Consider the following 27348-nt stretch of genomic DNA (forward strand, 5'->3'; position numbering starts at 1 on the left):
ATTAAGATTTGTTTAATGTTTTGAAAGAAAACTCAGAGAGATAAGTCTTTAGTGTGTTTAAAGGTTATCTTGATTCATAAATAATAGCTCTTGTGTTTTTTCATTAGACTATATGATTGCACTGCTTTTTTTAAACTTAAGTTTTTAAACTTCACCTATTAGATGCAAGTCAAAAAAATGAGGGAGCGAAAAAGATTATACAACAAAAAATGACAATGCTTTCCATGGACGTTTTATACCAAGAAAACAAAAAAGGGAGTTTAACAAAACTTTTGTTATTGAAAAAATAAAAGATTATAGTACATTTATCAGGTGCACTGGCACGATATGTAACATACAAAATAACTACATGTTTTATAAGGTTTGTGATAAGAAGTTATATCTTTGAATTCTTGATTGACTCTACCTTAATTTAACTCTTAGGTGCCATTTCTTTTTTCAAAGCGAAAATGCATGAAGTCTGTGTACTATCTCTGCAACCCTCTATAGTAGAAGAAGAGGGAGACCAAACGGCTACAACATGTAATAAAAAATATGTTTGTTTTTTAACCTCTTCAGACTGCTGCAATAAGTTAAAGTAAGATGTGAAGAGGTTTGAAGCAAATGGTCAAGTGATGCGCCACGTAGCAGACGTGCATCAATTTTTAAGTCAGAAGTCTTCTGAAAGACAAACAGTTGTGAAGAGAAAAGTGCCGCAAGTGTGCTGCACGGCGCAACAATAAGTGTATGTGGATTCCCAATAAAATTTTACCTTAATTATATATTAATTATACACCTCCAAGTCGTGCTCAATTTATTTATCCATTTTCCCCACATTCCCTTATACAAATTTATGAAATCCACGAATTATATCCAAAAAGAACACATAAATCCTAAAAACTATAACAGATGAAGTAAATTAGAATTTGATGTCTTGGGCTTCTTGCCCGATCCTACAGATGTATGAACCTCATACGACTTCCTTTTCTTGTCCGCCTCTAAGTCGATCTCCCTCTCCCTAGCTCGAGCGATCATATCCTCCAGCATCCTGCAGTTGGATCGGCTCACAAACTGTCTGATGTCACTCCTCAGCATCTCGTGTTACCAAGCTTTCTTCATCTCCTCATCCGCCATATACTGCAAAACAAGAAGGGCTCTCTCTCTCTCTCTCTCTGAACTTGTCGGTGATCTCCGCCACTCTCTCTGTAGTTTGCTAGAGGTCCTGTAACTCCCGTGCTAAGTGTTTCACCTCAATAACTGGTGCAAACTTGGCCTTGAACCTGGCCAAGAAGTCACTCCATGTCATCGCGTCCAACACCTCATCATCCCCAATAGCATGTCCAACCTCCTCCCACCAATCACACACTCTTTCCTTCAGAAGCAAAGAGGTGTGTCGAACCTTGTCCCCCTCGGGACACCGACTAGAATGGAAGGCATTGGCAATATCTGCCAACCACAGGCTGCTAGCAATAGGGTCCTTAGCCACATGATAGTATGGAGGTCCATAGGCTCTGAACTCCCTGAACGTCAATGTGCGCGCCCCCATCATGGTTGCCATCTCGGTGCGGAACGCACCCAATCTCTCATCCAAAATCTCCATAATGCCCTCCTTGACCGTATACACGTAATCTCAGCTGAAATAAACTCTTTCATCAGCTCATCGAGCTTCCCTACTCTAGAGCTCGAGCCTGATCCCTCACCGGCACCTGAACTGTCCAGTGGTCTCGTGCGTAGCATCGCTATGTTGCAACACATCATAACAACCATCAGAATAGTCATCACTATTGAGGGATCACACACACACTACAAGTTTCCTGGTTTTATCTTAGCCCTCCTTGACTCGAGTACGGATCCTCTTCTTTTAGTAGTACGGGCCCATACTACCTTCCACATCTATCCGTACTTTCCTCAAGGATTTCCTCGACTCCACCAAGTCCTTTTTCACTACTATTGCTCCCACCTCTAATCTCATCCTAGGCTTACCCTAGGTTAATCACCATCCCACTCTCCGCCATCATCTGCATAAGAAATCCCTGCTCTTTCCCCCTAACTAGATCGCGAATACCATTACATATCACTAAGACTAGATAATTATTCAAATGAGAGATCCTACTCTACAACGATTGGACTCAGACAAGAGCTGTGAAATAGAGCTAGACCTAACCTTCTAAAATTATTTAGTCCTCGTAATATGTAACTTAACATATTTGTTTATTAGTTAGTATAAGATAACTAGAACTCATAAAAGCACAAATCAAGCAGCATTCGAGCATTGAGTACACATAATCAAGCATATCTTAATCAGGACAACATATCACTGACTAATCTGTACTAGCATGCAGTTCATAAAGCTGATACACATATAACAAGCACATTAGGCATCCTTCCTAGATCCTTAGCCCTAATCTAGCATGCAGTTCTCATAAACATATCATAACATAACTTGTATGGGAAATTTGGGAGTACTTACTTGAGCTCGGTTGATTGCATGCACCACACCCTTTTCTCTTTTCAAAATTCTTTTCCTTTTTCAAAGTTCTTTTATAAAAATAATTTTTCTTTTGAAAGTTTTCATACCAAGTCCTTAGTTTGATTTTAGACACACCCGACTACCTGAGAATGTGCCTGAATCCCTCAAACCAAGGCTCTGATACCAACTTGAAACATCCCCGAACTGCTGATCACTCGAATCCCCGAGCTATCATTACCAACATAATGCTTATTCAAGAACTAATAATCCTTCATAGGGTAAAATGACCATTTTTTCCCTGGTCAAAATCAAAGTCAACGCTTGGTCAAAGTCAAAGTCAACACCCCGAGTTGACTCAACTCGCCGAGTTGCTCCATCAAGTCACTGAGTACTATAAACTAGAACCCTGAAATCGTGATCCAACTCGTCAAGTCACCCTCCTGACTCGCCGAGTTCCTTGGCTACTCATCGTCGCGATTTTTTGACTCAACTCATCGAGTCCCTTCACAAACTGGTCAAGTTCTACCCTATACTGAAATCGGGACAACACAATTCAACTCGTCGAGTTCCTCTATGGACTTGACGAGTCCCCTAGTCTGTATGGGGCATCTTAACAGATTAAGCCCCTATTCTCCAAATCAAGACTCCATACTTCTTCTACATATAGAAAATGGCTTCTCAAGGGTAAAGTTTCCAACTTTACCCGCTACTAGTCCTTCTTAATTGGTTTAGCTAAAACCCTAGTTCTTTAGGACATCGATTTTTTTTTCCAAAATCCAATATACTTCAAACCTAAGCATGAAAATCGAGATATGGTTCCTAAACACCAAGTAAACAAATAAAGTCTCAGGCTTTCCTTCCATGCATGGCCTTTTGGGGCTTTAAAGGCATAACAACACTTTAAAGCTTGCATGGGGCTTCCATGGCCATAACGTGTAACATCCCAAGACCAGGTATAGCTTATAAACCCTTGTTTTATTGTAATTGACAAGTTTGGCCATTCATTTAAGAAAAGGTGGTAGTTGAGTACGCGAGGCGTACACGTGTGTACACTCAGTGTACTCATGTGCGTGATTTGGACGTGGAAGCCACCTAGTACATTGGGCGTACTAAAGGGTATGTTGGGCGTACTAGGCTCAGAGTGAAAACCCTAATTGCGAGGTGTGTCCCTATTTAAGGAGCATGATGGCCTCATTTCTGGCCACCATTTCCATCCCTCAACCCTCTTAAAACCCTATTTTTTGTCCCTTGAGCTTAAGTGTCCATTTGTGAGTTTCTTAGTGTTCTTGTAGTATCCTTGGAGTGAAGTATGAGCATTGAAGAGAATAGAGTTGGAGTCTGAGATTTAGATCTAAGCTTTTCTGTGGTTGGAGCATCAGTTGAAGGTATAAAGCTCAAAGCTTTCCCGTCCTTTTTTATTTGTGCATAATATGGTCCATTTTAGGGTTTTTGATCCCAAAGCTTAAAGCTTTATGAGTTGTTGAACTTCGGAGCCTAATATTTGTCCCTTTAAGTGTTTTTAGTGGAGTGGATTCATAAAAATGGAGTCTTGGACGTCAAAACCACCCCATGCATGAGATATGAGCACTTTTGGGAGAAAAGAGTGAGAGTTTTTGGGTTTGGGACTTTCTCAGCCATGCAAAGGCTTAATGTCACGAACTTTATGGAGTATGAGCCTTTAGGGAGTCCAGATCTGAGAGTAGAGCTTCAGTCTTAACGAATTAAAACCAAGAGAGTGAGAAGAACAAGTCTGGGATGTATGCCAAGCATAATCCCAGTACGTGCAGCGTAGGGTCGAGGATCCCCGATGCATGGCGAGTCAGTACGTCCAGCGTAGAGGGGTTGTATGCCCAGCGTATGCGTTGCGGTTGACTTTTTTTGACTTTTAGTGTTTGGTCAATTATGGACTACAGAGACCATAAAGGGGGTAAAATGGTCTTTTATCCTTCTGTGACTTTATAGAGGGTTTAGCCTAGCTTCTTTAAGGGTCTTTTATTAATTAGAGATAATTAACGTATGTTTTAAGCGGAGGCTAGACCGGTGGTCCGTGTATGAGTTTTATTTGCTTGCTTACAAGGTGAGTCTTCTCACTATACTTACCATGATTGGTAACTTGTGTGACCGGAGGGTCTTGTATGTTTATATTGAGTATTGTGATATTATGCATTATGTCTTTGTGATTTATGTTGTGTATTATTTTGAGCTTACTGAGTTAGGACCGGAGGGTCCAACTGAGTTGTGGGACTGGAGGGTTCCACCGAGACACATTAACCGGAGCGTCTTATTTGGTTATAGCCATGAAAGGCTAATGAGATGTGTGTGGTATTTTGGGGAACTCACTAAGCTTTGTGCTTACTGTGTTATGTGTTCTATGTTTCAAGTACTTCTCAGGATCACATGAAGGCGCCGACTTGATTGTACACACAAGACGGAGTTATGTTTAAGGATCCTGGATTTCGTTTTAACAATTAAGAATATGTGTTTTTGATAAATTGACATTTTGGGGATTTGTGAAATGTGTTGATGAGATTCATGTGATTTCAAAATGAAAATTTTGTTTGAAAAATTACGGTGTTACATAAAGTTTGCACCTTTATGCCATGAAACCCCTTCTAGACCCTAGATCTGAAAGATAAGGCACTTGGGACATCCATTTCCCAAGGGTTAAGCTTCTTGGACCAAAAACCCTCATAAAGTGAAATAAGGAGATCTAAGAGACTACTAGACAAGTTAGAGGCTTGATTACCAGAAAAGGATGAGCGTGGGACGTTGCTTCTGGATCTACAATTTTCTCTTGGAATCCTCTACCTTCTTCTTCTTCTACGAGCTTCAAATCACACAAGGTTCACTCAAAATGGCTCACAAGCATTAGGGTTTTGACACTGGAGGCTGGAAATGAGGTCATAAGGTGGGGATTAAGATGCTTAAATGGGGTGCAAAACCCCGAATCTAGGATTTCCCTAACCCAGACCAACTCGTCGATTTGGTCCTCCCTAACTCGTCGAGTTGGTTTCTCAACCCGCGTCCTAAAAACTTATTTCTACTCGTCGAGTTGTCCCCCTTGGACTCGATGCGTAGACCTTCAATTTTCCTAAAATCTTACCCTAATTAGCCTTCTGGTTTCCGGGTGTTACACCATCAGTTAGATGGTGCTAGTACAGACCATGACCTGGATGAGACTTGTCCCTCTAATGTCAGCAACCGGACTGGTGAGGTATATGTGCCTCATTCTGGTGAGATGCTTCCAAGTTCTTTTACTTTGACTGAGGAAAATGATTCAATTAATTCTAATCCTTCAGACATGTTTTCAACTAGGGTTACTAGATCTGGACGTAATGTTCACATGCCAGTTAGATTTAGTGATTATGTTGTATAGGGTAAACACAAATATGGAACTGAGCGATCTATTAACTTTTCAGCTCTTAATAGTGATACTCTTTGTTTTATTTCAAATCTTAATAAAATTGTTGAGCTGAAAAGTTATAGTGAAGTAGCTTTAGATCCAATATAGAAATAATATCTGGGAAATTACTAACTTTCCTAAAGGAAGAAAATCCATAGGTTGTCGTTGTATTTATAAAATCAAATATAAATCCAATGGTGATATAGAAAGGTATAAATCCAGACTTGAGGCTAAAGGTTATAACCAAAGGGAAGTTATTGATTATGAGGAGACCTTTTCTCCTATAGCTAAAATAGTAATTGTTCATATTATTATTTATTTAGATGTTTATAATTCATGGCCTCTTTATCAACTTGACATCAACATTGTTTTTTTGTATGGAAATCTTTCTGAAAGTGTTTATATGAGTCTACCTAAAGGATGTCATTCAAAGGATGATATCAGAGTTTGTATATTGTTAAAATCTCTTTATGGACTTAAACAAGCCCCTAGAAAGTGGAATGAGAAATTATGTTCTTCTCTTTCTATTTTTTTGGTTCAAACAGAGTATAAATTATTATTCTTTGTTTGTTAGGAATTTTCAAGATACAATTGTTGTGCTTCTTGTGTATGTGGATGATATCATTATAATTTGAAATAACAAAATTGAGTTAAATAATGTCAAAAATTTTCTGAAGTCCCAGTTCTTAATCAAGGATCTGGGGTATTCGAAATACTTTTTAGGTATAGAAGTTTCAAGAACTAATAGTGGTATTTGTCTTAATCAAAGAAAGTATTGCATGGAGTTGCTTCATGAGTTTGGCATGCTTGCATGTAAGCTTGTTAAAACTCCTCTTGAATCTAATTTGGTCATTAAACACGAGTGTGATTTGGATAAATCAGATTATTTAGTTAATATAACTGAGTATCAGAAGCTTGTTGGTAAATTGATTTATCTAACAATCACACGACCTGATATTTCATATGCAGTCCGTATATGCATAAACCTTATAAATCTCATCTTAATATTGCTTTTAGGATGTTGAGGTATTTGAAATATATTCCAGGTATGGGTGTTCATTTGACCCAATCTAGTTCTTTTAATTTGATTAGGTTTGTTGATGCTGATTGGGCTAAATGTTTGTTTAGTCGTAGGTATGTTACTGGTTATCTTGTTTACTTAGGTGGGTCTCTTGTTTCTTGGAAGAACAAGAAACAAAGTATTGTTTTTCGCTCCTCCACAGAGTCTGAATTCAGAGCTTTGAGTAGCATTACGCATGAAATAATTTGGATTTTAAAATTGCTTCATGATTTGGGTATAAAGTCTCATTTACCTGTTGGTATTTTTTATGATAATGAGTCTGCAATCAAATTGGCATTAAATCCCGTATTTCATGGAAAAACAAAACATTTTGAAGTTGATCTTCATTTTGTTAGGGAAAATATTACGAATGGAATTTTAAAAGTGAATAAAATTGAGTCTTCAAACCAAAATGCAGATATTTTAACCAAAGCTCTTGGAAGTAATCAACATGAATATATTGTAAATCGTCTTAATATGGTTGATGTTTTTAAAGGAAACTAATTGCTTATATGTTCTCTCAAATTAATGTTTAGTTTGAGGGGGCGTGTTAAAAGGTTAATATTTTTCATAATCAAACTTAAACATTAATTTATAGATTATTGGGTAAGTTATGTATAAGTGTATATTTGTGGGGATGTGGTGTGAATCTTTTATGTAGGAAGTCGGGTCTGTACGCGGACTTCGGTTCATATCCATGAACCTTTCTACCCAAAGTACTTAAGTGTTGTAGTTGGATGATTATGTCATTCATATGATATTTTCCTTCACAAAGTCTCTCATCCCTCTCGTCTGTAGATTAGGGTTTTCTATCTAGGGTTTGTTCATATATCGTGTTCTATGTACAAATTTCTGGTTGATTTATAATATGAGTGTAAGTGTGATATGTAATGAGGTGTCAGGTGTAATCTGTTGATGTAAACCATCTGTTTCGTAGTGAATGAAATGATGATGTTGAGAAGTTCTTAAGTTGTTTACGTTTTTTAAAAACTATGTGCTGATTTTTTTAGAAAGTATTTTGACCTTAAAAGTTATTGATTGGTCTAAGAGGGGGACTTTTGGAAATAATGTCCAAGGTAGTTGGTAATATTTATAAATAACAATAGGGTCGCTTAGGATGACCTCACAACACAAATAGCTAAAAGGAAATGGAGAAAAATAAGTTATTATATTATTAAGTAATTAATAAATTATTTAGAAATTACTTTGGTAATTAATCAAAATGTTTTAGTTAATTAAAGAGATTAAATATTAATCCAAAAGATTAAGTAGAATATTCCAAAAGCTCTTGGAAGACTATATGGTATGATTTTGATATCCCTTGAATAAGGATAAGGCATGTTTGAATTAGATAAGGATTAACCTTAAGAGTTTGAATCCTTTTAAGATTTTATAAGCTACCTATAAATTAATCGATCGGGGTCAAACCCTAGAAGCTTATGATCGCTCTAAAATCGTCCATACGCTTCTCATCTCTCCCCTTTTACGAAAATTATAACCTTACTCTTAGGGTTGTAGGATTTTTCGAATAACCCTTCCATAGGGTTAATCCTTGTTAGCTTTTGGAGTTTATGGATCTGACTACATTAGAGAGATTATCCTTCGGGTCCTTCATCCGTTGCAAGAGTTGCTAATTCAGATCAAGAGGTAAGTGTTTTATCCTTCTCTTTAGTTGATTTTAAAGTATGTTGCTAAAACTAGTAAAACCTAGATCTTAGGGTGCATGTACACTTAGGTAAATTTTTAATTGTTTCCGCTAACTAGTTAATGTGTATTTAATGCTTACAAAACCCAATAGTGGGTTCAAAAATAACACCAATATTTATAAGGTTGGAAGGTGTCATGCCATGGTAGAACCGTGCCTTCTCATCTCCACCTCACCTCCACATAAGATTGTGGTGTGACAACCATTTTGAAACCATGGATAATGAGTGGTGGTGAAGTAAGCTAGAAGAGGAAGAGAAGAGATGTGAGAGGAGAGAAAGAGAGGAGGATCCACAGTAGATTCTCGCTGAGGAGAGAGACTCAGAAACTATAGGCTAGGTGCAATGTTAGGCGCGATCTACGTGTTGAACCGGAGAAAATAGTTTAATGTTTAATGTATTGAAAGCAAACTCAGAGAAATTAGTCTTTAATGTGTTTAAAGGCTATCTTGATTCATAAACAATAGCTCTTGTGTTTTTTCATTAGACAATGTGAATTGCATTGCTTTTTTAAACTTAAGCTTTTAAACTTCCCCTATTAGATGTATGTCAGAAAATGAGGGAGCGACAAGATTATACAACAAAAATTGATAATGCTTTCCATGGACATTTTATACCAAAAAACAAAAGAAATGAGTTGAACAAAATCTTTGTTATTGAAAAAAATAAAAGTTTATAGTACATTTATCGAGTGCACTAGCACGGTATGTAACGTACAAAATAACTACATGTTTTATAAAGTTCTCGATCGAAAGTTATATCTTTGAATTCTTGGTTGACTCTATCTCAATTTAACTCTTAGTAAATTTGTTATTTACATAATCATGTTCATTAGTGATAACATCTACAATGACTTTGTTATTTTTAACAAAACAAATCTATTAATATTTTTTACTAAATAATTCTATCCCAAACTAAAATAAATAATCTTATATGTAGATTCTCAATAAAAGTTTACCTCAATTATATAGTAATTCTACACCTCCAAGTCGTGCTCAATTTATTTATCCATTTTCCCCACATTCCCTTATACAAATTTATGAAATCCACGAATTATATCCAAAACAAACACATAAATCCTAAAAACTATAACAAACGAAGTAAATTGGATTGGATTCATTGGCTCATGGGAGTTGCTTCTTTTCGCATTCATTGAAAGCGAGCCTCTTCCTTTTTGTGCCGGCCGGTAGATTCTCCAAACCCGTTGCTAAATCCGCTTTGGAGACCGTAACTTTTACAGGTTCGAGTTCCAAAATTAGACAATAACAATTGTACACATCACCCTGTTTCATGTCATCGTTTAATGTATATCAGTATTCACAAAAACAAACTATAAAGATTAGGGAATAACAATATTTTTATTCATATTGATAATATTCAGTGTAATTTATTTTTTTTAGTCAGAATAGAAATACATTTATAAAAATGAGATCGTAAATGCAAGTTGCGGAGTATAAAAACATACTTACTTATTCCGTTGATAAAATATACATTTGTATTCTTTTAAATATAATACCAACAAATTATCTTTGCCCAAAATGAAAAATGAAGTTTATTTTTTACCTCATTATAATAAGCAAGTATTTATATTTTTAGCTAAATAATAATATGCTTATTGTTTGCTAATACTAGCATAAAGTACATAAATGGTATATAAAAATTATAAATACAAATGTGTGAATATTATGAATAAAAAAAAGTTGAATATATTGTTATAATAATTGAAAAAGTAAAATAAGCTTTATATAATTAGAAAAAGTATTTTGGTACTTCCTCCAATTTGTTCCATCTATAACCAAATGGGTTAGCCACGTCTTATCATATGCTCAGTTGTGGTCCCTAAAGATGAATGAAAACTACAATAACTCACATGATCAAGAAACCGATTCAACCAAGTGCTCTTCAGTTTCATCTCCAAAGATTCTTTCGTCAAATTTTGATCTATCACCATCAGTGTAGCTGCCATTGCTATGGTAGATGATCGATATCCAACGAAATTAATATCTACATGTGTTAATCAGATCAAACAATCAGAACAAAAAACTCATATCGATTAATAACAGAAAATGAAGAAGCAAAATGTTTAAGAATCAAGAACTTACCTTTTGTTGTAGCTAAAAGGATTTGTGTAGTTAGAGACACAAACTCTCTGTTTGAAGATTCATTGCAGAAGCATGGAATGAAGCAACTGATGAAGTTAAACGGGGTTATTGAATGCATTCTCCAATCCAATGTGGTCGATACCAAAAGCTCCATTCTATGAATCGTATTGCTCTCGAAATTGTATTCATCAGCCGGAAAATCTGATAACGCCGGAGCTTTCAGTTCCGTCATCTTTGCCGCCAACGATAAACAAGCAACGGATAGCAATCGAATCGCCCAATTCTTGTCACTCTTCATCCAAATCAAAAATAAAACAACGAATGTTAATCACATATTGTGAATCGTGACTTTATAGAACGATGTAGAAAACTTACAGTGATAAGTCCTTTTGAAAGAAATCGATCAATGTATATTACAGACAAGTAGGCAGTGTGGAATCGGAGTCGGAAAAACGCTCTCGTCTGCGAATCAATCAGGAATTAAATCAATAAAGTCCTGACCAAACTTAATCCAGATGATTAAATGCAATAAAAGCGTAGATGATGATTTAAGAGAAAATTAATTGAACATTGATTATCCATTGGATTGCTTCCGATCGAGCGACTTTAATCCAATCATCTACAGGTGATCGAATGTGATTACGATCCCTCTCTCTATCAAGTAAAATTCGAAGATATTCTTCGTCTTGAGTGGATGATTCATATTCGTTTAACTCGTCTTCATCTTCGTCTTCCGCTAATGCAGTGTCTTGAGAGAGAAATCTTTCGAGGGAAAAAGTAGAGCGAGAACCTGAATCCGCCATACTTTTCGGAGAACTTTACTTCTTTGCCCCTGTGTAGAAAATCTAACAAAAATCTAGGATGAATGTGCGATATCTTGACCGATGAATACGGCGGGAGTTGATAATGTGGTGTTTATCTTTATTTAAAAAGTGAAATGTGTTTGGATTTTGTCGGTGGCGTTACGGTGGAGATGAGGGAGGAGGTGGCGGCGGAGATGGTGGTGGGGGTTGGTGACAGGCGGTTTTTAATTTGGTTGCAGAGAGTCAAACAGAGGTTTGACCAGCTCTGCGTCGTTTGGTAAGTGGAGTACTCATGGGGTTTAATAAGTTATTGAAGGCCAAATGGGGACGATTTACATGTCACCCCTTTGGGTTTGTGTGTTGTCATCGAATCCTATTGTTGCTATTCATTATATATGTATTTCCTTTAATTTTGTTAAAGTTATATATGAAAATAATTTTATTTAAAGCTATGTGAACAACTTGATCTAATCTTATCATCAAATATCAAAGTTTGCTGTTTACGTTTATATATATTTCTATAGCTAAATTCTTGTTTATAAAAAGAAATTTCATCTTTATTTTGGGTTTTATGATAACATGACCCCAAGATAGATATCTCAAGATGCAAACCCAATACCATTTCGGTAGAAAGAGAAACCATATGCTCTCATATAAGACAATGATATAATCCATTCTATAACTAATTGGTTTTAGAAAATGAAATATATTGTTTTTCTATGTTGAACGTTAATCGTGAAGCCTTGTATTGAAAGTTTTCTTGATGCCTATGTCCCGAGAGTATCGACAATACGAAAAATGATTGGATTGACGAACATTCGTTGAATGAGCGACCAATGGCAGAACTTGGCTTTGAGATGATGATTGTTGGGATGCAAAGTTGCAATATACTAGTAGCGATCTTGCAAAGAGCATTTTAATTTCACACCAACATTATAACTGGAAACCTATTATCTAGGATCGTAAATGAGTCGTATAAACACGAACCATGGCCGGTTCATGTTTTCATATGTATGTTAGTTTAAGTTAACCGAACAAACGAATGAGCACAGCCACATAAACGATCGATTTTATTTTTCTATTTGCTCTTTGTTCGTGATCTTTAATATGCTAAACGAACATAAATGGATGAAAATATACGATCATAAACACATAAATAAACATACACAAATATAAACGAACATAATTATTCAAATTAAGAACAATACATTAATAAATGAACACAAACAACCTAATAAAAACAAATATATATAAACAAGCTCTTAAGCACATGGCGGTTGTAGATGCTATTGGCAATGGTGTTTTCACAGACCTAGAATTGGTAATGATGACCTTTCAACTCTCATTTCTTTTCTTTTCTTTTTTTTGCAGATAACGCAAAGTTTTTTTTAGAAATGATCTCAAGAAACTGCTATGAATTTGATGAGAATGATAAGGTGTTGTTATCATGCATTTTGTAAATATGCAAAAGCGTCACATTCTTTGGGGTTGGTGTTACAAGGGAAAAAGTTGATGTTATGTCATCTCTTGTTGGGTGTAACTCAGCTAATCTCTCGTTTAAGTATTTTGGTTTGTCAATTGTAGCAAATATTTCGAATGTGGAAATTTGAAAACCTATTGTTGACAAGTTCATAAAGATTCTATCTAATTGGAAAGTTGAAACACTTTTAATAAGGATAGATTGACACTTCTTAAATCATTTATGAAGCTTTAGTACATATTTGTATGTTTCTTTATAAAACTTTGGATATGCTAATTAATCCATTGAGTCCCTCAGAGGTAGAGTTTTTGGGTCAAGAGGTAGGGTGGGAGTGTAACATCTCTCATTGGTACGTACATAATATTGTCCGTTTTGGACGTCCTCACATGAAAATTTCCACCTGGGGGGCCATCTTGGAATTGCTCTCGTCTGGTCAAGCTTAACTGCAAAGTTTTTATGGTATTTGCTACCCCAGAGATTTAAAACACGTTGTAATAGGTAGGTATCTACACTCCTTATATGGTAATGTTTAGTTCTCCTACCTGGTCAATGTGAGATCATGAATCTCTTCCCTTTGATTCGAACTTTACACCTCAAAGTAGAAAATGCTAACTAAAAGCTATGTGGGTGGGATGGTTTTATATGGGAACAATACTTTTTAGACAAAGCAGAAGAAGATTCTAGCAAGCAACAAACAATATGGCTTAGAATTGGAAGTTTGTTTACTTTCAATGGTTTCACATAAGGGGTGTGGTGTAATATTATTAAATCGTGTAATCAACTCAATTCTAAGGATTTTGATTTGGATACTCTATGTAAGAAAAAAGTTGGTAATGGTGATTCCACAAAATTTTGGAAGATGTTTGACAAGGTGATACAACGCTAAAAATCCGTTTTCCTAGAATCTATGATTTGGGCTTGAATAGTTATTTTGTTGCCAAAGATCATTGTGGTATTGGAGATTAAGTTTCTTGGTTATGTATAGGTCATGATGAGGGGTTGAGGAGATTCTATGGATGGATTGATGACCATCATTGATTTAATTGTGCTTTTCATGCAAAAAAGATATATGGGTGTGAGATTTAGATGCTTCAGAAGATTGCATAGTCTTGTCTACTAGGCGTTTCTGTAACAATCGTATGTTAGAGATCTTGAATACTCTTAATCAATGGAATAATTTTGTTCGAATATAAATTAACATTTAGCTTGGCATATTCATTTGGATTGATTATCAAATATAGATAATCTACATGAAATAGTATAGAAGTTGATTCTCTCTTTTGCTCATTTTGTGATAGTTTCTCTAAACATAGGAATCACTTTTTTGTTGGTTGTGTGATGGATGTTCAAGTATGGAATAAAAATGAGTTATGATGGCTGATTGATCTCCTTACTGTGCAGTTGATTATAGAATTTTACAACCGAATGTATCATTAGATATATGTGGTCTTGATAAGAAGGATTTAGGTCATGGTTCTCAAAACCATTTGGGTGATTTGGAGGTTTATCACTACCATTCCTTTTAAGTTGATCAAAACAAAAAAGAAGTTGATTTTTTTTCTAAAATTGTTACTTAGTCATTTTTAAGGATTTACACTAGAAGTAGGAATGTTAAAATTATGTAGGGTAGTTGGATTCAAGATCAAATCCTTGCTATAACTTCTTTATAATGTTTTTTATCTGGCATCTTGCTATTTTTATAAAATCTTATGTTGTTCAAGAAAACAATAAACATTGCTAAAAAGAATTAGGATTAATAAGAATACTTACAATCATAAAAGAACATAGACAAAACATAAATGAACATTCATGAACATAAATGAACACACAAGACAATTTTTCATGTTTATTTGTTTCACTAAACAAGCAAAAAAATCTTATTCATGTTCATATACGTATTAAATAAATGGAAATTAACGATGTTCCATCGAACGATGCACACTCAGATCACTAAATATTCGTTTCTTTTACATCCCAATCTTTATCGGATTAGTTGTTATCATATAGATGTTGAGTTATATGACAATTGTTTTGGAATGATCTTTGGTTGGGGAGTGTGATGTATTCTCAAAGATTTGATCGTTTGTTTTGCTTTGGAGTTAGATACGAATTGTAAGATTTGCGACCGACTGGTTGGTCATTTGGGTGATTTTTGTTTATGTTTTGAAATAATGCAAATCTCGAGGTCATGTTGCTAGACATAGCCAATTTTTCCACATATTAATCATTTGGGTGATTTTTCTATCTCAATTGATGATGATAAAATGAACTCGGGACTCAAATGATTCATAATACTTTTATGTCTCTTCACATACAAAGTATATTTGTATATGGGAGTCAGAAATATATAAGTATATAACCCAACTACTTGTTGGAACAAATGGATCCAAATCAAAGATAATATCTTGACCTAATGATACACATACCAAACTCAACTTCGATGCAAGGGGATGGATATAGATTCAGTTCATTGTCTTGTCTCATGAGTAATTGTTTTAATGAGTCTCTTGATTATTTCCTTGTAGTCTATAAAATAGTGACTTCTTTGTGGCGGTTGATTGGTGGTAGGTGGAGGGTTTAACATTCGTCATTTGTATCAGCTAAAGACCAAATTTCTTGGCCCAATCAAATACAATTTTTGAGTGCCAAAATGAAAGTTTTCGATGCAGGTGTTTTTACTAGAATTTGGTCGTTTTGTAATGCCTTCATTTTCCAATTTCCAAAGCTGTAAATGATCTCCTTTTTAAGTTTATTGCGTCTAGTTTGTTCAATTGGATTTTGAGTATGCGTCGTAGAAAAATTCTCGATTGGAAAGGGCGGCATAGAAATGCATGTACGAATTTTGATTCCTTGTTAGTTCTAGCATTTTGTTTGTTCTTAAATAAAATCATGTTGTTCAAAAACACATTCTTATTTTCATTTTCAATTTTTATCCTCTATTAGAAAGGACGGCTTAGAAACACATGTATGAATTTTGATTCCTTATAAGTTTACTTTTAAATAAAATCATGCCGTTGAAAAAAGAAAACATCCTAATTAATTTAATTTTTATTTTTGTGCCAAATTTCCTTTTATCAATTTATAAAAGCGACAAACTAACAATTATTAATTTATTATACAATCAAGTTTTAGCCGGCTATCGACTACAAAATCATTTTATGGTATTTGAGAAAATTACATTGTTATTCTGTAAATTAATGTTCTATTTCACATGTTTATACGTACTTTGTATTAAATACATGTCATCCTTTGGTATTTGAGAAAATTACATTGTTATTCTGTAAACTAATGTTCTATTTCACATGTTTATACGTACTTTGTATTAAATACATGTCAATCCTTTTAATTTCATTATTATTAATTGGACCTGTTGATGTTATCGACTAGTTTGGGGCCACATTTGTTGGCTATAATCGCTGAACATTCTTTGTATAATTTGAGAAGACCTTTCATGTATGTCGTGAAATCAATCATCGCAGAGGTAGCATATGTATTGTTTTTAAAAAGGTTTACTTATTTATTGTCTATTGATTATAATATTGTAGTAGTTGTGAAACCCGTATATTATACGGGTTAATTAAAACATAATGTTAAACAGGAGCAATTAAATGAAAAGTTTATTTGAATTTGAAATATGAAATAAGTGAAAATTATGAAAAAAAAAAAACATGCAAAAAATACATTAATTAAAATTATGTGTTTAATTGTTAGACCCGTGTACTAAACGATTTATTATAATAAAATGTTAAATACATTTGTTTAAAGTGTAAATTTATTTGAAATTGAAATTGAAATTTCAAATTTGAAATTTAAAATTTAAAATTAATAGTTATTATAGTAGGTTTAATTTATGAAAACTAAATTAATGATATAGTGGAAATGAACAATGAAGTAATTGACAAGTGGAAAATAAATATATTTCAAAATTATGACAAAATGACATGTGACCAAATAAATGAGAGAATGACAAGTGGCAATAACATTTTCATTTATTAAGGTAGATTTTAGTTTTATTTCGATTTTAAGTACAATTTTACTGAAGACCAACTAAGTTCCAGAGATGTAATAACCAGGCTATTTAAATTTCTTTTTAATTAATTTTAGCATTCTAAGTTTTTCTTTCTTTATTTTTATTATTATTATTATTATTATTATTATTATTATTATAGGTGTAAAAGCTTATTGACCATGAAGTCACAATTGTAAAATGTTTATTATGCCTCACTAAGGAGGAGTGTTATGACTCCAAGGCTCGTAAATGACATCTTAAAAACGCCATTTTAAATCACACACACACACAAATATATATATATATATATATATATATATATATATATATATATATATATATATATATATTTGAGACGGACTTAATTTTGTGAGACGTGTTAACTATATTGTTTTAGAATATTAGAATATCACATATATTACATTTTTAAGAAAAATATAATATTAGAATATTTTGTTAGATAAAATGGTTTCACGGTCTCATAAAAATTATATATATATATATATATATATATATATATATATATATATATATATATATATATATATATATATATATATACCTTAAAAAGCATTTACAAGATTTTGTTGAATTTTAAGAGGTACAAACTTTTAATCATCATATACAATAATTTTATGCATCGGAGAATAATATATCTTATCCGGTCAAAGACAGATTTTGAATAGATCTTCTAAGTTTATCTTCAAATTGAATGGGTTAAATATGAAAAATTCAAATAAGATGATGATGATAAGATTTTGAATGAGTCAAAGTTTGACCAAGTGTTCCTCATATCCAATTGAATCGGTAAATACTAAATCTTATCCGGTCAAGATTTATGAAAAAGTCAAATAAGATGATGATGATGATAAGATTTTGAATGGGTTAAAGTTTGACCAAGTGTTCCTCATATCCAATTGAATCGGTAAATACTAAATCTTATTCGGTCAACATTTATGAAAAAGTCAAATAAGATAATGATGATACGATTTTGAATGGGTCAAACTTTGACCAAGTATTCCTCATATCCAATTGAATCGTTAAATACTGAATCTGTCAATAATAATGAAAGAGTCAAATAAGATGATGATAAGATTTTGAATGGGTCAAAGTTTGACCAAGTGTTCTTCATATCCATTTGAATCGGTCTAATACGATGTACACGTTATAAAGCATTTCATATAAACTAGAAGAGGCGCATTGATCTAGCATTCATCTATCATGAATGTCTTGCCATTGACCGCAAAACCTTGGTTCTCTCTCATGCTCGCTACCTCCTCCTTTGTTTTTCTTTCTATTAAAATCGAATAAGCCCAAAAATGTCTTATGTTTAATCCTAGCCCAGGTATAAGAAATCTCTATCTGTTCGTCATTTTGTTTAACAAATTTTTTATGTCATTTTGTTGATCCGCACCTGTCGCTTTGCGCGGGTAAACGGCTAGTGTATATATATATATATATATATATATATATATATATATATATATATATATATATATATATATATATTATAAAAGGTAAAGTGCAAAAATTGTCCATTTGATTTTTGTTGTTTTTTTATATTAAGTCCAAATAGTTATAAATTTGCAAAAACGGTCTTTTAGTAGGGTTTGTTGTCGTAGGTATGTTTATTTTTAGGTGTAATTTGTTTTTGAAGAAGTAAGATTTGGAAAAAAAATCGACAGGTTGCATTAACAAAATTATTTGTTTTGGTTTTTAAAGTTTGGATGCTGCATAAATGATATTAAACCATATTGCTTGCTCATAGGTTATACTAAACAACCATTTAATGATGGTGGCGGCGATTGTGGTAGTAGTGGGGGTGGTGGTGATGATTATGGCGACATGCCTTTTTATGTATGTTATTTAAAAAAAACAATTACTCTTTTGCCTTAATGTCTGCACGTCCATGTAGATTCTCTAGAAATACATTTGGGTAGTCGCACACTTGCGGTATATCTTTGATTTTCTTACCCTTGTCTCGCATATCCACCACGTGTGCCAAGAAAGTGAAGTATCTTTTCTGCAAACATTTTCTTGCCTTCATGCAAGAGATGATTCTTAGATTCTTTCATGATTTATCTCCGTAAATCACGAGAGCTTCATTGTTGGGTAAATGTATTTGGACGACTTTTTTGTAACATCAAATCTTAATTCAATGAGGTGATAACCAATCCATTCTGATGATCACATCGAAACTTCCAATGGTCATATGTATTAGGTTGACATGAAAGACTTGGTTTTTCAGGGTGAGAAGACAATTAGTGAGTATTTATAAGGTGCGTTCTAATTGGTTGTTTGCTACTTCTACCGTGTAAACTTCGTTAAGTTTGCAAAATTTATGGTTAATCATGCTTCTAAACTTATGGGAAATAAAACTTCTATCGACACTAGTATCAAATAATATTGATGCATAATTATTGTTGAATGGAAACATACCAGTAACCACAGTTGGTTCCTAGTGAGCATCTCCATCACCTATCACCATTGCTTTTCCATTGCCACCCTGGTTCTTCAGTTTCGAGGAGTCCTTGAAATGCCCTTGTTGATTGCATTTGAAGCAACTTCGGCTTCCTCCTGCGACAGTGGTTGACGTTGCTTTGTTTGGGGACTTTGTGCAAAACTTAAAGGTGTGACCCCTCAAGTTACAGATGCTGCAAACCATACAATTTTTGACATGGTGGGAATTGCACATGGTATTATGGGGTAACTTCCCAGGGTAGGGCTTTGATGGAACGTAAATGTTTGTGATTGCAATATACACAACCATAGATTTTGAATCGAGTTTGTGATGCTTGAAGTAGCCCTTTGACTTTCCATGGAACTTCCTTTTTGTACTCCCAACCTGGTTCTTTTCAGTTTGTGGGGTTATGGTACCCTGAAGAATACATTGCTCAGTCAACTGATAGGCCAATTGCTTAGCATTACCGAAGGTAGCGGGTCTAGATGTAGTAACCAGACCTTGAACTTGTGAAGCTAACCACCATATGTACCTTTCGGTCTATTTGTATTTTGGGTTCATCATTCTCGGGCAAAGTTTTGCGAGGCTGTTATCGGGAGGTGTAAGTAGTCACCTCTAATCCTCTCATGGTAAGGTTCCAGAAATCCTACAGATTTCCTAATTATAGAGAGAGATTGATTCAAGAAATCCCATAGATTTCCCAATTATAGAGAGAGAAATGAATTCCTATCGATTTCAAATGATAGCGAGAAGTTTGGAGACTACTAAATATTTGATTGTGAACTATGGGTTTCTCTGCTACGACGGTAGCGGGGCTATTGGTTCTTTGTTCTTCTTCGGGTTTAAGTAAGCTAGGAAAATCTGAACGTTATCCTAAATTTTTAAGTATTTAAAACGTATATGTTGTTTTGGAGTTGATATAAGGTTTCTAAGGTACTAGGTTTCTGTAGCGAATCTTAAGAACATCCTTAAGAGATGTAGGAGTTATCCTCACAGCACCAGGAGCTGCTAGGGAAGGGTTTATCAGACCGAGTAGTTCACCATGGGGAGCGTCGAACCTTTTTGTAAAGAAAAAGCATGGTTCACACCAGATGTGTATTGATTACCGGGAGTTGAACAAACTGACAGTCAAAAACCATTATCCACTACCGAGAATCCACGATCTGTTCGATCAGTTGCAGGGGGCGTCTTGGTTTTCCAAGATTAATTTAAGGTCTGGATATCATCAGATGAGAGTCTGCAAGGAGGATATATAGAATACGGCCTTTAGGAATCGTTATGAGCACTACAAGTTTGTGGTGATGCCTTTCGGGCTCACCAACACACTGGCAGCGTTCATGGACCTCATGAACCAGGTGTGCAGGCCTATGTTGGATCGATCGGTGATCGTGTTCATCGACGATATCCTGGTGTATTCGAGATCCAGAGAGCAGCACGAGGAACATCTTAGAGAGATTCTTGGAGTTTTGAGGACGAAGAGGCTTTATGCCAAATTCTCCAAGTGTGATTTTTGGTTACGAGAGGTCCAGTTCCTGGGACACCTCGTTAATCAGAATGGTATATTAGTCGACCCGGCCAAGATTGAGGCAGCTATGAGATGGGAGGTGTCGAGATCTCTATTAAGATCAAGAGTTTTCTGGGTTTAGTCGGCTACTATCATAGATTTATCAGAGATTTCTCCAAGATTGTCGTTCCTCTCACCAGGTTGACCTGGAAGGGTGTTACTTTTACTTGGGGTCCTGAGAAGCATGCCTCATTTGATACCCTTCGCCAGAGATTGTGCGAAGCCCCGGTGTTAGCCCTTCCCGAGGGAGTGGAGGACTTTGTGGGTCATGTGATAACATATGCATCGAGGCAACTGAAGCCTCATGATACAAGGTATCCCACCCACGACTTGGAGCTGGTGGCGGTGGTGTTCGCCCTCAAGATCTGGCGCCACTACTTGTATGGGGTCCGATGTATCATATATATGGAACACAAAAAGCTTGTAGTATCTCATGGATCAGCCCAACCTGAATATGATGCAGTAGACGTGGTTAGATGTAGTGAAGGACTATGACTGCGAGATATTATATCATCCGGGCAAGGCTAATGTGGTAGTCGACGCCCCGAGCCGTAGAGAAGTGAGTGCTCCGATCCAAGATGTGTGCATGAGGATGACAGTATGACTCAAGTCTTAGATATCATTTGAGAGGCTCAAGTGGAGGCCGTGAGACCGAAGAACCGCAAGAGGGAGCGGATGATTGGGCAGGTTTCCGAGTTTGAGATGGACAGTCGTAGGCTTATGTCTTTCCGAGGGCGGATTCGGGTGCTCTATATAGGTGGAGCTCATCGTGTATTGATGGAGGAGGCACATAGATCGAGATTCTCGATCCACCCAGGGGCTAATAATATGTATTTGGACCTGAAGGGAGACTGGTGGTGGTCTTGTATGAAGAGGGACGTGTCATGGGTGGTAGAGAGGTGCTTGACTTGTCGTTGGGTTAAGGCGGAGCACCAGCATAACCATGGTCCGTTATAGCCTCTAGAGATTCCCCAATGGAAATAGGAAAAAATTTCGATGGATTTTATCACCAAACTACCGAGGACCGAGCATGGGGTTGACGCGATATGGGTGATTGTAGACCGGTTGACGAAGATTGCTCACTTCCTCGCCATCAGTGAGAGCTCTTCTGCAGAGTAACTGGCCGAGATTTATGTGAGAGAGGTGGAAGCACAACAAGGAGTGCCGACCTCAATAGTGTCAGATTGGGATGTGCGTTTTACTTCCAGGTTCTAGAAGAGCGATCGAATGATTCAGATGCTTGAGGACATGCTACGTGCATGTGTTATGGACTTCAGAGGAAGTTGGGACACCTATTTGCCCTTAGCTGATTTTTCTTACAATAATAGCCACCATTCCAGTACTGGCATGCCTCCTTTCGAGATCTTATATGGGAGGAGGTGTCAGACTCCCAGCTGTTAGGGAGAGGTAGGGCAGAAAGTGATGGGTGGCACTGAGATAGTGCTGAAGACGACCGAGCAGATTCAGCAGGTCAGACAGAGGTTACTGACAACCCATAGTCATCAGAAGAGTTATGCAGATCGGCGACGATCCGAGCTAGAGTTCCAGGTTTGAGATTTTGTCCTCCTGAAGGTATCCGCATGGAAATGGGTGATCCGATTCAGGAAACGGGGCAAGCTAGGGCCCCAATACATTAGTCATTTCAAAGTGATCGCTAGAGTGGGCAAGGTAGCTTACCGGTTGGAGCTACCTGCAGAGTTGAGTCAGATTCATAGCACCTTCCACGTGTCTTAGTTGAGGAAGTGTGTAGCCGATGAGACGGCGGTGGTGCTCTTAAAGGACATTCAAGTGGATACGAGCCTGAATTATATGGAGAGGCCGATAGTGATCTTGGATCGGAAAGTGAAGGTTCTGAGGAACAAAGAGGTGCCCCTGGTTCATGTCCAGTGGCAATATCAAAAGGGGTCCGAGTGCACTTGGGAGCTGGAGTCCGAGATGTGCAAGCAGCATCCAGAGTTATTTCTGGAGCCTGAATTCGAGGGCGAGGTCTGATTCTAGTGGGGGGGGGGGGGAAATTGTAACATCCTGAATCCCAGGTATTACATTTATTTATTTATTTATTTTTGGGATTTAATGAGTGACTCGACGAGTTGTGTGTCTGACTCATCGAGTAGAATTGGTTTGAGCATGCGGGTTTAATGACCGAATCAATGAGTCAGAGAGCCGACTCGCCGAGTTGGCGCTGTGAGATGAAACCCTAAATCTCCACGTTTGGGACCTATTTAAATGAACTTATGTCCTCATTTCCGCCTCACCAGCTACCCAACTCCCCTGCGTGAAACCCTAATCGGCCATTTGAGCTAAGAGAGAGTGATTGAGCTAATATTTGAGTGTTTTCGTGAATCATTAGAGGAGAAGAAGTGAGATTCAAGCAAGGAACGAGGAAAGGCTGTAAGATCCAATATTCATTCACTTGGAGCTTCTGTTGGAAGGTAAAAGCCATCACCTTGCTCATCATGTTGTTTAGATCTTGTTAATAAGGAACTTTTGGGGCTTTTTCCATATTTACATTAGATCTGGACCTTGTGAGGTCCATAGAGTCCATAGGTCATAGCTTTATCCAACTATCAAAGAGTTATTATGCTAAAACACCTTAGTTAGAGCTTGTATTGGAATTATGGAGCAAATATGCCATGCATGAACATAAAGATGAAAGCTTTACGTGACATTCGAACCTTGGGAGGCTAGAACTAGAGTTTGGAGGGGTATATCTTCCTTAAAACGTCTGAATGAGAATTTGATTTAAGGGGCTCGACAATTCAAAGAGCTGAGTCGACGAGTCGGCTAGGGCTTTCCCCGATGAGTCTGGATATGGGTAACTCGGCGAGTTGACTGGATAACTCGACGAGTTAAGTTGGGTTTTCGCGATGATCTGAAGGAATAAAGGGGACTCTGCGAGTCATATAGATGCACTCGGCGAGTCAGGTCAACATGAACAGTTGACTCGGTTGTTGACTTTTGTTGACTTTAGGGTTTGGTCAAGGTAGGGAGTATAGGGACCATAGAGGGGTAAAATGGTCTTTTAGCCATTCCAAGAGTTAGAGAGAGAGAGAGAATAACCTAGTTTATTTTGAATCGTGATTTAAGTGTTAATTAGAGATTATTATCTTATGCGTCAGGTGAAGGCTAGTTCGAGATTCGTGTACGAGATTATTACTAGCTTGCTTACGAGGTGAGTCTTCTCATTATACTTTACCTAGAGTGGTAATATTTGTGTGACCGGAGGGTCTTATGTTTTATATTAGGTATTGTGATATCCTGCATTATGTCTTTGAGATTTGTTTTGTGTATTATTATGAGCTTACCGAGTTAGGACCGGAGGGTCCACCCAAGTTGTGGGACTAGAGGGTCCCATTGAGACACATTGACCGAAGGGTCTTATTAGAGTATAGCCATAAGAGGCCAATGAGACATGTGTGGTATTTTGGGGAACTCACTAAGCTTCGTGCTTACCATGTTATGTGATATGTGGTTTAGGTACATCTCGGGATCACGGGAAATCATCGGCTTGATTGTACACACCGATGCGAGATTATGTGGATGATTCTGGGATAGTGAAATTTTTATGTGGATTGTGTTGACACTTGAGACAATTATGTTTTTGAAATATGTTACGTCACAACTAGCATTTTAGCTAGGAAGCTCTATTCCTGTGTAACCATTCAACTATTGTAAAACTTATATTCTAAGTAAATCTCACTCAATGCACATTTAGATTCACCATTCATGTCCATCAAAGAGTCTGAAACCCTAAGAATCCCGGTTTAAGTCCATATTGGATTAGGAGTTCCTTATTGGGACCAATGGATCAGTAAGCATGCAATTCAACTTTATTGGACTTAGAAGCCCTAACTGGATCCTAATTGGACCCAATTCATAAATTTAAAACATTTTGGACCATTTGGTTCTAGAATGATTCATTTTAACTCTAATGGGCCTTATTGGGCCATAACTAATCAAATTAACCTTAGTGAGCCATAAGCCTATTCTTTTATTCTAATTGGGCCGTGAATGCTTCCAAGGGCCCAATGGGCAGGAAATTTTTATGTTTAGGAGCCAAATATCCTAGCTAAAGTTAATGGGCCCAATATACTCCACCATTTCTTCTTGGCCCAAAATATCGGCCTATGTATCAAAACAAACAAAAAAAAAAAGAGAAAAGAAAATAGATTAAGGGAGGTTTGACTTTAGGAGGTGCTACCTCCATTTTATACATCATGTATCCATGCGAGATCCTCCATGTATCCATACTAGCCACTTCATCTCACTCTCTCTCCCCTCTCTTCTTCCTCTTGGCCGAAGCCACAAACACACACACACACACACACACTCTACCAAATTCTCTCCATTTTCTCTAAGATCATCAATCTTCTTCCTCCAAAAATTCTCAAGATTTAGCTTAGACTTGAAGAGGATTTTCACATGATAATCATCATTCTTGGTAAGCCTTTACACACTCAAGTTTTATAACTTCATCTTCATGATAGATCACTCTTTTAAACAAAGTTTTTGGTGATCATACTCCTAGAAATCTTCTTAAGTTCGAGATCTACTTCAAGGTGTTGCTAGGACCAAAATCTTCTTCCTTTCTTCTTCAAAACCGAAACATCAAAGAAAAGGTGAGTTCATACCCCCTTGCTTTCGGTTTTCATATGATTTTTGGGGGAGAATACAAGTAAAATGTGTAGATCTATGTGTTATATGCATGTTTTGTGTGAATTCTTAGTTTATTTGGTAAAAAACTTGTTAGATCTTAGCAAATCTCGAAAATTTCAAGCATTATATGGCAAAGATCTATGAAATATGACACTATATACATCCATCTATCAAGTTAAAAGTGTTAAATGTTTAAGATACCAAGATTTCAACAAAAACTTTGTTAAACGTCAAAATTGTCAAGAAAAAAAAAGTTAAGGGTAAAAAGTGAAAATTATGTTTTTTAAGGGGTCAAACAGGTCCTACAAGTATAAAAATGTGTTTTTATGCTAAACATACTTTTAAAGGGGCCAAAAATGCAAATTTTAGCTAATGGGCCAAAACTTTTGGGCCTCGCGGTTATGGGCCCAATTTGTGAAAAAAAGAGTTTTGGGGGTTTAAAAATGTCATTTTGCCAAAGTTTGAGTCATAACTATAAATAAACCAAATTTAGAGGTGAAAATATCAATCATTTGCAAATTGGACCAAAAATGTAAAGTTTTCCAAAAATGGGGCCGAAAGTGTAAACTTTTACAAATCAGGGACTGAAAATGTATTTTTCTGCAAAAGAGGGTTCTAATGTAAAAATATAACATTTTGGGTTTAAACCGTAAATTTATAGACATTTGTGACAAAATTGAAAACGTTTATAAATTATGGACTAAAGTGTCATTTTTACAAAACTTTGGGCCTAATTTTAGAAAAATGAGATCTGTTGGCCAAAAACGTCGTTTTTACAAAAAGAAGATTTCTATCATCAACCTGTCAAACTTCAAGTCAAAACAAACAACGGAATAAAACAAAACGAACGAAATATGTCGATAATCAATTATTGGGCTTAATATTCATGATACTTGGCCGTTGGGCCCTAAGGGCCCAACTAAGTGTATATTGAGCTCAATGTGTTTCATGACATGTTTATTGGGTTTCACGACCTCCTTGCATGTTAATTTGGTCCTAATTTATGGACTACATGTTCATTGGGCCTTTGTGGCCCAATTTCATGCCTTTAGGCCAAAATTACCCTTTTATTATGTTATTGGACCTTGTGGCCCATTTACATGTTAATCGGGCTTGGAATGAAGATTCACATACCTTTAAATCGTAAATATACCTCCACATAGTTTATGAATTTGTACATTTACTTTGGAATGGAAAAATCTTTAACTTACGCATAAAACATTAAACATGGAAAAATCTTATCAAACGGGAAAGGTTGAGGATTTAGTGAACTTGCCGGTTGGCACCATTGAGTGTACAATCGTAGCCTGTAGTTATAATCAGAGTTTCTTGGATGGAAAGCGGGAGTTTGTGTATAGATCTATACGGGGTGACCCCCCACCATGGAGGATGATTCTGAAGGGGAACAAGGGAGAGCCCATGATGTTGGACCCGACGAGTACACTGATACCGACTATGAGTTTGAGGGGACTGACGAAGACACGGAGGAAGATAGCGACATGAATGAGGCCCCTGTGGAACCACCTGCCAATGAGGCACACTAGGACCACCCTGCCCCACCAGCGGATCCCGTTGGTAAGGATCGTTCTCTAAAAGCAGAGGTCGCCACACTTCACCAACAACTGTTAGCTATGGAGGCACGAGTCGTACAAGCTAAG

At 36.2% G+C, this 27348-nt stretch overlaps 1 protein-coding gene across 1 annotated transcript; it reads right to left on the reverse strand.

Annotated features, from left to right (window-relative positions):
• Window positions 1–9555: 9555 nt before the first annotated feature.
• Window positions 9556–11877, reverse strand: LOC145057606 (cyclin-D5-1-like). The gene is made up of 5 exons (XM_079005473.1): window positions 11287–11877; window positions 11093–11179; window positions 10718–11009; window positions 10486–10619; window positions 9556–9898 (listed from the first exon to the last, which is right to left on the reverse strand). Exons 1-5 carry the CDS (start codon window positions 11518–11520, stop codon window positions 9740–9742), a joined length of 906 nt encoding a protein of 301 aa, XP_078861599.1. The 5' UTR covers window positions 11521–11877; the 3' UTR covers window positions 9556–9739.
• Window positions 11878–27348: the final 15471 nt, after the last annotated feature.

This window comes from Lactuca serriola, chromosome 6 (genome assembly GCF_051521515.1).
Source record: "Lactuca serriola cultivar US96UC23 chromosome 6, Lser_US96UC23_V15, whole genome shotgun sequence".
Taxonomy (NCBI): Eukaryota; Viridiplantae; Streptophyta; class Magnoliopsida; order Asterales; family Asteraceae; genus Lactuca; species Lactuca serriola.

What these genes read in the sequence shown, in the direction of transcription:
- LOC145057606 (XM_079005473.1), bottom strand. Translation starts at nt 11,520, where the DNA reads ATGGCGGATTCAGGTTCTCGCTCTACTTTTTCCCTCGAAAGATTTCTC. An exon ending in TTTCAAAAGGACTTATCACT is followed by an intron (nt 11,010 to 11,092) that starts GTAAGTTTTCTA and finishes ATTTGGATGAAG; the next exon opens with AGTGACAAGAATTGGGCGAT. An exon ending in TGAATCGGTTTCTTGATCAT is followed by an intron (nt 9,899 to 10,485) that starts GTGAGTTATTGT and finishes GACATGAAACAG; the next exon opens with GGTGATGTGTACAATTGTTA.